Below are 12893 nucleotides of genomic sequence, written 5' to 3' on the forward strand. Positions count from 1 at the left end.
GGTAGTAAGTCACCATTATAGTGAGCAGAAAATTCGCTGGCCAAACTCAAAATCAAGCTGTTAGGTATCCATCACTGCCTTTGCTCTTACAAAGTGGTTTCCAAAACAGTTTGCAATGCAGATAAGCTTATGCTGAGTAACCCATTTTGGAATTGGAGGATTTATTGCCTCAGTAGGAGTATGGTAGTGCAGTAAGTCAGTCCGTGACCCAGATGTTCACAGAAGAGTAAACATTCAAGAATTTACCTTACACTGGGTTCACATATAAATATCAACTATCTGGACTCCCACAAGGGACAAACCCACCTATGTGAATACCAGAGAAACTCGTTGGACTAAGTTTGATCCCAATTGACATATTTTAACACAGAAGATGGATTACACATTTGGTAACCACAGTGGATAGAAGAAAGCTAATAGTGTCCTTCAAGATTTGCTACTAAATACTCATTGAAAAGACGGAGCCTGGTGATGTTTAACTGTTTCACAGGCAGAGCCTCAGAAGATATCCGTTCTGTCAACCTCATATGCTAATACTCTTTTAAATAGCATGTGGCTAACACCTTCTCTATGTCGCTCATATTCACTTTCAAAATGAGTGCAGGATCCAGTTTTGGAGCTTGCTCACTTTTGCTATTTGTTCTGTAATTCCTGTATGTCTTTTTTTAGGAGAATTAGATGAGGGAGATTGTCATTCAATTGCCCTAAAGTCCAAACTTGTGGTTCCCCTGTTCTTTTTAGAGTTGGGGGAAGCACCAAGTTTCTGGTTGCAGGACAAGTACTTATTGCTCAATGGAGTTTTCAGACGGGAGTTACTCAGATGAAGGTGGCACGGCAGGACTAGAATTTGCAGCACTTGAGCTAACAAAATTAGATCTTGCTCGACTGGAACAGCAATAATGAAGCTAGCAGGACAGATGCTAGCAGTCTTAAAGCTTCTGGAGTCGAGCGAAAAACACCCGAGGAGAACAGACAAGCTTAAAAAGCAACTACGATGGCGTAATGAGAGCAAAGTCTGGATCATAGTTTGGAGCCATGATGGATTGGTATGTAGACAATGTATTCTGGGACAGAAAACACTACTGAACGGTAACCACCATCTTGTTGACCTGCAAGGTTTACACAAACATGCTGCATGAAACAAAGAGCCATCTGCTACCCTGTAGTGCTCAGATTGGAACGGGTGCACAACACAAGTGCTCTGTTCTGAGCTTCAAATTCATTGCATGACTACTAGAGTTCTACGGCGAAGCTCGAGTGCTTTAGAAAACAAAGAGTGCTCAGGGCTGAGTTGCAAATGAGGTGTGAGGAACCTCAAGTGCTAAGGACTCACTAAAGATTGGGGTTGAAGAAGGAAACATGAAGGTGAGGATGAGCATGCTTCTGTGCTGGGCTTCACCATGGGGAAAACCAACAAATGCACAGGATTTACCATGAAAGTGACGTAGTAGACTTTAATGTTTGTCTACGCCAAACAGGAATTTAAGCTATTTTCTGATGAACACCACATTTTTATCTCATGTATGTTGGCAGCGCAGGTCATTGCCATGCTCCTATAAACAAAGCATTGTCAGTGTCACTAAGTGTTGTTATGTGTTATTATAATGGTGTTGGTTCTACAGTAAATATCTAATATGAAAACTGTCATGAAACTAGACTCTTTCTACCAGGGACCACTTTTGCATAATCTGATCTCCTGGAATTCCCAGGTGTATGTTCATACTCCAGAAATATGGGATAAACCACTGAAATGCCTTTGAGTTTCATGGTGTCACCACATATCGTGGAGCTGCTGGCCAAGCACTTCATTCTGCTATACTTATGAGGTGGGTGTTTACACCTATTATTACCTTGGTCCCAGGGGCACTGCAGCCATGGCTGTTGTGTATTGTCCATGTAAAGGCATTTCACATTGACAAAGCTTGTTTTACTGCTGGTAACCCTGTCTAATTCACTAAGGTGATCACAATAGTTACCTTGCATACCATGGCCACTAATGTAATCTACTCTGATGTGGTCACTGTTACAACACTAATAATATTAGTAGCTCAGGGTTATTTTCATTGGTCAAAAGCAGATCTTATTACAGAAAAGGTTGACAACTCTTGTATCTAGGATATCGACTCGGCTATGAGCCAACAGAAAGCATTTTTGAGTACACAGTAAAAAAGAGCGGCACAGTCAATTTCAGGATTTTCTATATCTTGAAGAGTTGTGGCAGAATGTATTGCTTATATTGTAATTTGTACAAATAATGTAGAATGTGGGAGTAAATGAGGTGACTTATAGATTTACTTAGAGTTTGTCAGGAACAAAAAATCCTCCCATTTGTGAAGAAAGTGCTGAACGTAGCGGAGAACCAATGGGTGAATTTCTTCCTCAGCAGTGATAGTATAGTAAAGGACATTTCATCAGTGGATTCTTCACCGGATTTGACACTTCTTTCACAAATCAGAAGTCTGTTTGTTAGCTCCAACTCTAATCAGCCTGTGTATCTATTTCTGGAAAGACTCACACAGATCAATGACTAATTTAGCCCTCTTTTTCACTAGCTACAGAAAATGGATGGCCATGAAGATGAACCAGTCTACACCCTCTATGCCTCAATGAGCTGGCCAATGACCCAAAGAGACCTACTTTCCACACAAGGTAAAGAAGACTACAGTGGGTCAAAGTCTGAGGATAGCAACCTCTATGTGAATGGTAACAGAAATGGTGACGCTGCACTCAAATGCTGTGAATCGCGATGGCTGTATACCTCAGGGCCCTTCAAAAATGGTAAGCCCTGTAATTCCAATCATGTTTGAGTACCATTATTTTACTCGTTCACTCACCCATTGGTAATTCCTCAGGCTTGCATTCCAGTTTATCTTTTTTTTCCAGCTATGTCACTCCAGACAGAGAAGGACTCAATCTCCATCTCACAAATATAAAGTACAAGAGGCACTCATTATAACATGAAAAATAATAGTACTCATGAGTCAGTATACATAGGTAATGTTTTGTCATATATTTCTGAAAATTAATAGGATTATTTCCAACATAATCCCCAATTACAGTATCACTGTCCAAATCCAAACAGTATAATTAATGGATCTGTTGTTCCAAGATTGCTATGATCCAAAGTCCAAGTCCAGATTTCTGTAATCAAAGTTCAATCATATTCTTCAAAAGATGATATAGCTTATTATTTAAACTTTAGCAGCCGCATCCAAATTGATAGCCAGTCCAGATTTTCATGTCCATACACTGGTGGAGGTCTCTCCTTTTTAATTAGGAAATATGGATACACATATAATAATAGGTACCTATATAATTTACAGCCCTGATGAAGTCATTGGGAAACTCCCGGATGAAACACACGTTGGCTATCAATTTGGATGCGGCTGCTAAAATGTAAATAATAAGCTATATCATCCTTTGAAGAATATGATTGAACCTTGATTTGAGAAAATCTGGACTGGCTATCAATTTGGATGCGGCTGCTAAAGTTTAAATAATAAGCTATTTGGATTTGGACAGTGATACTGTAATTGGGGATTATGTTGGAAATAATCCTATTAATTTTCAGAAATATATGACTAAACATTACCTATGTATACTGACTTATGAGTACTATTATTTTTCATGTTATAATGAGTGCCTCTTGTACTTTATATTTACAATATTGCTTTTAGCATCTATCAAGACTTTTTGGGTGTGGTCTTTCAAGAGTGCACCATTTCGAGATTCGACATTCTTCGTTGATATTCACCTCGCTACCCGGAGCGCCTAATTTTCTCCCAGTACAATACACCCACACGTAGTTAGTCCATCTCACAGATGATGCCCAACAAAGTCATATCTATCTGGAGTTGCTGGTGTACCTGTCTGGAGGGGACCTGGGATGATAGTGTGGGTTGAACTGTTCCTATTGGAGTAGGACCAAGTGATATGTGCATATGGCTGGTCACTAGCTAGAGTGTCATATTGTGGAAAATACAATATTGGAATGCATCCTGAGTAATTATCATTGGTAGTGACTAAATCAAGCGTTCCACAGATAACTTTTTTTATTTTAATCATGTAGTTAGCAGTACTGAATGCAGGAATGAAATGGGATTCATATCATTTGACCACCCTAACATATCATCTCTAAGTTATTCCCTAATTTTCCTTAGGAGCTGTTGGCCTGTACAATATGGGACTTACCTGCTGCCTAAATTCTCTACTGCAGACACTGTACATGAACAGGGAGTTCACAGATATACTTCAGGGGTAAGTAAAATGGATTATGAAATTCTATCATACATAACAGTAACATTGTCTTATCTTAAGAAAGTCGGCCTGATTTTTGAAGTTTTCATCTTCTCCTAGAATAGTCTTAATCCATAGAAAGTCGTTGTTTATCTGTTTGCAGCCATGGATATACTTTTATAAATGAAGCCTGACAGTCCTAAGACCATCTCATGCCAGCAAAGATAATCCTAAAATTGTCTTGCGTAAGTGACAATTCTCCGTAAATATGGCCACTCTGCATCTCCTTCCTCTCCCCAACTTCTAATCCTCAAGATGTTTCTATCCCGGTCCAATGCGGCAGCCATGCTGACCTGCAGCAGACATTATATACGTTTTATTTGCATTTTTGTCATCCTGGCCACCATGCTGAATAACAAGGTAAGATCCTGTGCCATTGTGGCCCCCATGTTGTAATACAGGTGAAGGAACATCACTATAATTGTGATCCCTACCAACCACAATGATGGCTGTGCTAAAAAGTAAAAGGCTTGCTCACCATTATGTTATTGCTGTGATCAGTCTGCCTTGGGCACCATGCTAACATGAAGAGGAAGTGATTTGGTCAGTGTGGCTACAATTATTACCAATCTGCTAAAGACAAAATTCTTTAGGGACTTTACCATTATAGTCAATCAATCAATCAATCACTGCATTTGTAAAGCGTGCTACATACCCGCGAGGGTCTCAAGGCGCTGGGGAGGGGGGGTGCTACTGGTCGAAGAGCCAGGTCTTGACGAGTCTTCTGAAGGCCAGCAGGTCCTGGGTCTGTCGTAGGATGGTGGGGAGAGTGTTCCAGGTCTTGGCGGCGAGGTAGGAGAAGGATCTGCCGCCGCCGGTGGTTTTACAGAGGCGGGGGACTGTGGCGAGGGCGAGGTTGGCTGAGCGGAGGCTTCGGGTGGGGGTGTGGAAGCTGAGTCGGTTGTTGAGGTAGGTGGGTCCGGTGTTGTGCAGTGCTTTGTGTGCGTGGATCAGGAGCTTGAAGGTGATCCTTTTGTTGACAGGGAGCCAGTGCAGGCCTCTCAGGTGGAGTGTGATGTGGCTGCGGCGGGGGACATCGAGGATGAGTCGGGCCGAGGCGTTCTGGATGCGTTGGAGTCGTCTCAGGAGCTTGTTTGTAATTCCTGAGTAGAGGGCATTCCCGTAGTCGAGTCTGTTGGTGATGAAGGCCTGGGTAACGGTTTTTCTCGTGTCGAGGGGGATCCATTTGAAGATCCTGCGGAGCATACGGAGGGTGTTGAAGCAGGACGCGGAGACGGCGTTGACTTGCTTGGTCATGGAGAGAGTAGAGTCGAGGATGACCCCCAGGTTGCGTGCGTGGTCCGTGGGTTGTGCCTAGTGACGTGGGCCACCAAGAGTCATCCCAGGCTGATGGGGTGGGTCCGAGAATGAGGACCTCCGTCTTGTCTGAGTTCAGCTTCAGTCTGCTGTCCTTCATCCAGTCGGCTACGGCCTTCATTCCTCGGTGGAGGTTAGCTTTGGCGGTGTGGGGATCTTCGGTGAGGGATATGATCAGCTGGGTGTCGTCGGCGTAGGAGATGATGTTGAGGTTGTGTTGTCGTGCGACATGGGCGAGGGGGGCCATGTAGATATTGAACAGTGTCGGGCTGAGGGAGGATCCCTGTGGGACGCCGCAGATGATCTCGGTGGTTTTGGAGCGGAAGGGTGGGAGGCGGACGCTCTGGGTTCTGCCGGAGAGGAAGGATGTGGTCCAGGCCAGGGCCTTCTCTTGGATACCGGCATCATGGAGGCGTGCTGATAGGGGGGGTGGCAGACCGTGTCAAAGGCTGCTGATAGGTCCAGGAGGATGAGGGCGGCTGTTTCTCCTTTGTCCATCAGGGTCCGGATGTCATCAGTGGCGGCGATGAGGGCGGTCTCGGTGCTGTGGTTGCTGCGAAAACCGGATTGGGAAGGGTCCAGGATGTTGTTGACTTCGAGGTAGCGGGTCAGCTGTTTGTTGACAATCTTCTCAGTCACTTTTGCCGGGAAAGGGAGCAGGGAGATGGGCCGGAAGTTCTTGAGGTCCTTGGGGTCCGCCTTGGGCTTCTTCAGAAGGGCGTTGATCTCGGCGTGCTTCCAGCTTTCTGGGAAGGTTGCTGTCTTGAAGGAACAGTTGATTGTTTTCCGCATTTGGGGCGCAATGGCTGCGCTGGCTTTGTTGAAGACGTGGTGAGGGCAGGGGTCCGATGGGGATCCGGAGTGGATGGAGTTCATGGTTTTGATGGTGTCTTCGTTGGTGACGCTGGACCAGACGGTCAGGCGACTGGTGCGAGTGGTAGTCGCAGGGGTGGTGGACTCGGTGGTGGGTGCGGGGGGTCAGGGTTGAAGCTGTCGTGGATGTCGGTGATCTTGCGGTGGAAGAAGGTGGCCAGGGAGTCGCACAGGTCTTGAGATGGCGGGATGTCGTTGGTGATGGAGCTGGGGTTGGAGAGTTCTTTCATGATGCTGAAGAGCTCTTTGGTGTTGTGTGCGTTGTTGTCGAGGCGGTCCTTGAAGGCGGTCCTTGAAGGCGGTCTTCTTGGCGGTCCTGATGAGTTGATGATGTCTGCGGGTGGTGCTCTTGAGGGCTGTGTGGTTGTCTGGTGTTCGGTCGTGGAGCCATTTCTTCTCCAGCTTCCGACAGGTGTGCTTGGAGTTCCGGAGGTCCTCGGTGAACCAGGCGGCTTTCTTGTTGGTGTGGTTGGTTGTAAAGGTCTTGAGAGGGGCGAGGGTGTTGGCGCAGTCGTTGATCCACTGTGTGAGGTTGGTCGCGGCGGTGTCTGGGTCGGTGGGGTCGGTGGGTGGTCTCACGGCGAGGGAGGTAGTCAGTTGGTCCTCGGTGACCTTGCCCCAGCAGCGGCGTGGTAGCTGTTGGGTGCGGTGGTGTGTGGTGGGTTTTCTGAAGGTGAAGTGGACGCATCTGTGGTCAGTCCAGTGTGGTTCGGTGGTGTGGTTGAAGGAGACGTGGGGGCTTGCGGAGAAGATGGGGTCGAGCGTGTGTCCAGCGGCGTGAGTGGGTGTCGTTACGAGCTGTTTGAGTCCGAGGTTGGCGAGGTTGTCAATCAGGGCGGTGGAGTTGGCGTCGTTGTTGTTCTCGAGGTGGAAGTTCAGGTCCCCGAGAAGAATGTAGTCCGTGGAAGCGAGGGCGTGGGTGCTGATGAGGTCGGCGATGGTGTCACTGAACTGTGGGCGGGGTCCGGGAGGTCTGTAGATGAGAGTTCCTCTGAGGGTGGTGTTGGGGTCGGTGTGGATCTGGAAGTGCATGTGCTCGGCGGTGGTGAGGGTGTCATCGGTGTTCGTTGAGATTTTGATGGAGTCTTTGTGGATGATGGCGATTCCTCCTCCCACTCCGTTGGTGCGGTCTCTGCGGGAGATCTTGTAGCCCTGTGGGATGGCTGTGGCGATGTCTGGTGCTGAGGAGGCGGCGTGCTTGCGAGCGGAGCGGGTGTTGAGGAGGATGCAGCGGAGGTGGTTGGGTTCTCTGGCTGGTGGTGTGGAGGGTTGGATGCTGGTGAATCTGCAGTTCCGGCAGGTGAAAGGCCCCTGGGTGCGTTTCGGGGTGGCCCGGTAGCAGGGGTGGTCTCGTCTGGTGTTGAGTGCGTGGAGGGTGCTTGCGTCGTAGTGCAGTCTGGCGTTGCGGGGGGTGCGGGTTCCAGGGGTTCTGGTGCTGGGTGCGGTCCAGGCGCGGACGGGCGCAGACGGGCTTGCCTTAGGCGCGCCTTCGGCGCGCCAGCGGCGTGCCCGCTGCGCGCACCCGCTTTGCGGCCTCCATATGAGGGCAGAGGGAGGGAGGAGCAGCTGGGAGGTGGGAGCGGGGCGGCCAATGGGAGTGAAGGGGGCAGGGCAGCAGGGGCTCAGCAGCAAGGGAAAAACCCGGGGGAAAACCCGGGGAAAAAACGGCGGGAAAAGATGGCGGGAGAGGGACAACAGAGCACAGGGGTACAGAAAGCAAAACACAGGGGCACAGAATGAAAAAACAAAGTGGCACAGAAGCCAAGCGCAGGGGTACAGAAAAAAGGGAGCGAGTAGTCAGGCGGCAAAAGCGGCAACAGAGGTTCAACCCACAGGGGGCTGCGTGGCAGATGGGGGGAGCGACCTGCCTGGTGACAGGGTCAAAGGTCGCTCAAATAGTAAATTTTCACCGATTGATTGTAGGTTCTTATAGACATAATTAAAGAGTTTTGTGATTTGTTGGCAACTTTCTTCTGATTTCATCATGCATCATCAGGCAAACATTATTTTCTTTCATAAAGCCCTCCATTGTGATCTGTCAATAATACAAGCCCTTTCCTTCCTCTAGTTATAATCAGGCAAGTGCCCCCACCTGCTGCCTAACCGAGTTGCTTTAGTTTGTCTCCATACATTGAAAATATGATCTGCAACAAAAAGGATTAGCGTAGAAGTCCTGAGCCTCTATGACTCCATTGTTCAGTCGGCCACCACACTTTCTCATCTACCGATATTGTTTTTGGGCCTGACTTTGCGCAAAGCTCACTTCATGTGTTGCTCTCTTTGACTCTAGGATGGATATGCCAGAGGATGCTGCAGCTCTGCAGAACAACATGCCCTACCAGCTGCTGACGCTGTTTGAGATGATGCAGAGCAGCAGAAGATATGCTGTCTACCCATACCAGCTCCTCCGCTGTCTACAGAAACACGGCATGAAATGTAAGGACTAAGATGGACCTGCTGGTGTTGTCAGTAAGGCTGTGAGCCGCATTGCAGACAGAAGTGTGATGCAGGTCTCAGCAGTTCGTAGAGGTGGGGGACCACAAGGCAACATAAGGTCTATGTATTTCTGTGAGGTATGGGAGTCTCATGGGCCTTTCACCACATTCTACAGGGTGCCCCATTATTTTACAATACACCAACTATTGAAGAGTACCTTGAGAGAAGGTACATCTCTTTGCAGATGATGTAAAGCTCACCCAGAGAGGAGATCTCCAGAGGAAGGGTAAAACATTAAGATCTTTTAGGAACGTAAAGAGCAGTCGGGCAGATAGTAAATGATATTCGGAGCATCTAGGTGAAAAATGTGTATTTTGTCCAGAGTACCTTGCAGAAGCTGGATGGGGTAGTGGAAAGATATTGCAGATGATCACCCAGGAAATTGACCCATCAATTATCCCTTAAATAACCTCAAAGATCTCAGCGTGAAAAGGCAGAATGAAGCACCAGCAGAAGGTTGGGCAAAATGGGCAGAGGCTTATTTAGCCGACTAAGTGGAGCCCGGTTTGCACTCTGCATACCGCTGAGAGGGTCTCATGTAAAGAACTGTGTCCAGTTCTTTGGGCCAGATGACCAAAGCGATGAAGACAGAATAGTTACATTCAAGGGACATCATCCATGGTGGACCGAGGCTTCCATCAGAATTTATTTGAAAAGAGGAAGAGAAAGGGGGATGTGATAAAGGCAATATCACAGGGGCAAACGTGTACACAGTAAAGGGAAAGGGCTTGTGTCTCTAGAACGAGTTGAGATAACAATGACTAGAACTGAAAAGGCCCAGAATAGATACAGGAGTAATTATAATGCAAAGACAAAGGCTGACATACAAGATAAGGTTCAGATTCAATCAATGTTTGTGCTGGTGCTTGCGAATCACAAATCGGCGCAAGGGGCAGTGATGGGTCAACTTTCAAGAGCAAAGCCTAATGCTCAATATAATCATATGCAAACAACTACTCAGGTGTAACATTGCCTGATATACCAACATGTAACATGTGCTGTACTAAAGCACACATCCTAGACCTCTGGTTCCAGTACTGTGGTCCACATGTATGAGTTTGTATTGAAAGGTGTACCTCAAGTACACATCCTCAGGCTGCCCACTGCCGGCTTGCCTTTGCCCCTAGTATGAGGCTGAACTCCACTTACATGGCCAGATTTCACCAATAATGCCATCAGCACACCAGTGACTCTTACTAAATCCGGTGCTACTTTCTGTCCTTCATGCAGTGTAGAGCTGATATGTTTTTACTCATTACTCCGCTACATGAAGAACAGTAAATCTGGGCCTAAGTGCCTCATTTGTGGTTTGGTATATCCCAGAAAACCACTGGAAACTGATGGACGTCTCGGTCTGCCAAACCCACGGTTCCACCCCTCATCTAGAGGTGGAGAACTGTTGAGCTTCCACCACAAGGATGCATGTTCTACCATTGGAGGTCCTTCCAGCGGACATTTCTCCTGGCTGGGCAGGCCACGTGAGCATGGCGGACTCGGGCAGCAAGAGGACAATGTCCCCAATGGAGAGTAACATGACTTACCAAGAGGACCACCCTGATATGGCAGACTGCCAAGCATTCATTTTTGCAATACTGGTGGGAGCACTTTTAGCAAAAATGCCCACCAACTCCATGGGGAACTGAAAATATGACAGATATGTTACTTCTACGCCGCAGAGGGAGGGTAGTCAACACCGTTCCAGTTGATGGCTTGCTCTTCATATTGTAAATGCCCCTCTAAGTAGACGTTATAGTGTGGCTGGAGGCCTGAGACATATATTGGTGCAACAGAACCCAATGGGTTGTCATTTGCAATCCAGATAACTTGATTTAATGGACTACACAGTTAATGTATTTCATTTGATGCTACTGTCAGGGCCACTGAATTTATGGTGGGCCACTACAAGTTAGGGTTGACTAAATTATGTACTAAAGAAAAGGAGACTATGCAACATGTTGTACAAAATGATATATCACATTCTATGGCATTATTATTATCCAGCAATTTTTGATATTTAAACTCACTGATATTAAAGTGATCCCGGTGCTATACAAAAACAAAGATTTCTTAACTATAGACTAGTAGGTACTTTTCAAAATTTAATTTACAACAAATGAATAATTTTCTCTTGCCAGAAATCACTGGAACACCACTTTATTAACACTGTCCTTTCTACCTCGCAGTGTAAAATACATTACATACAATATTCAGTGTTGCTCTTAGGGTAAAACAAGCTCACCGTACACATTTTTTGTAATAAACAGCATGCCTTGCTTATTCAGCCCGCCCACGTATTTTATGTTACTTCTCTTCATTGTTGAGTTTACCGTATCTACATAGAGCTGGGCCACCGGAAGTACACTCTTTCAATAAAACAGAGCTCTGAAGAATAGTATTATGAATGTTAATATTTATTATATACATGTCTCCAGTGGAGGTAGTGTGAATTCAGAACGTGACCTTAAAAAAAGATGCAACATGCTTTTGATTCTTTTAAATCTATACAGCCTGCTTTTCATAAATGATAGAGTACAGTGTCCTCCAAATGCTTGGTCACTGGCCTGTTGTAATCTATCTATGGGCTTTTAACCATGCCCACCGCACGCCCATCACTCGTTATGGGCTTGCCTTTCAAAAATCCTTTGTTATTATTGGTAAATGTTTTATGTCTGTCCCTCTCTGGGGCAGTTTTGTTACCTCTTTGGACACCAACCCTGTTACATGGATAATTGCACGATTGCCGATACGTTTGACTGCAAGCAAACTTTTATTTTCATTTTGTATCTCTCCTTCACGCTCATGCTCATGGCAGCCGTGGCGCGTTGAATTGGCTCACGTATGGCAACTGTTTTACTTTTCATTTTCAATTTATGCGGCAAGAAAAGTGCAGTTAGGGGGGACCATCAGCTTTCTGTCTGTGGTGCCCACTTGGCACTTTTGTCGGAAAACTTCCTCAAACGGTCCAACAGTTTTGGGGCCATCAGAGTAAGGGCATCAGACTGCCTGTCCTATTCAGAAGGGGTGTCCGATCTTCTGTTTTTCCTGTTCGCCATTGCCAGGTCAAACTTGTCGATCACAAACAGGAGAAATATTCAAGGGTGTGTGGGGGGGGGTCGCATTATTGTCTGTTTCAGAAAAGAACTTCAGATTTGGAGTTTGCTTCTGGAAAACAGAAAAATGAGGTGCATGGCCTCCCTAAAGCTTACACCAAACTATCACTGCCTTCAGAGGAGCCGCCATGAACCCTCTGAGCCATGGTGGCTCTTCTGGGTTGGGGGGATTCCTAATGCAACCAGGGCATTCTGTGGTGTGCAGATGGAAACTGTTCTAAGAATAATGGTAAATTGACAAATATATCATATATTACTATGCATGATAAGAGTAATCGCAAAGCAGCAAATTATGCCAGAAACAGAGGGTGTTAATGTACAATGAGCCACCACAGAAACTGAAGTAGGATCCTCCAGAGCAGCACATGCATCATTTTAAGGTCTGGTCTGAATCAGGTTTTAGCTATTGTGCCATGTAATTAAAATAATCCATAAATATAAAATACATTCATATTGGGGCGTTGGGCTGGACCTCTTCATCCATGGGTCTGTTCAGCTGTCATCCACATTTTACTTACATGCACCAGAAAATTCAGCATGGGGCAATGAGTCAGCCCTCTTCAGCCATTGGCTGTTCTGCACTGTGAGTGACAGCATTTTGCCCAATTACATGTGCATATCTTCTTACAGTGCACTACAGTGCCAGGCTTGCTGAACCAACATATTAATTTGTCAAAGCATTTTCCTTCTGTTGTACATATTTTAGTCATCCTTGTGTGCTTGTAGTATATTTCCAGATTTTAGTAGTCAAAGCCAATAGTCCCTTTTTTTTGCACCAACAAGAGTCATGTTTGTCTGATG

At 46.2% G+C, this 12893-nt stretch overlaps 1 protein-coding gene across 1 annotated transcript in view; it reads left to right on the forward strand.

Moving 5' to 3' along the window:
* USP18 (ubiquitin specific peptidase 18) overlaps window positions 1–12893 on the forward strand; it is a 137360-nt gene that overhangs the window by 15167 nt on the left and 109300 nt on the right. The window contains exons 2-4 of the mRNA XM_069228030.1: window positions 2553–2778; window positions 4161–4257; window positions 8777–8922. Of these exons, the coding sequence (XP_069084131.1) occupies window positions 2562–2778; window positions 4161–4257; window positions 8777–8922 (460 nt within the window). The 5' untranslated portion in view covers window positions 2553–2561. The remainder of the gene's footprint in view (window positions 1–2552; window positions 2779–4160; window positions 4258–8776; window positions 8923–12893) is intronic.

This window comes from Pleurodeles waltl, chromosome 4_1 (assembly GCF_031143425.1).
Source record: "Pleurodeles waltl isolate 20211129_DDA chromosome 4_1, aPleWal1.hap1.20221129, whole genome shotgun sequence".
Classification (NCBI taxonomy): domain Eukaryota; kingdom Metazoa; phylum Chordata; class Amphibia; order Caudata; family Salamandridae; genus Pleurodeles; species Pleurodeles waltl.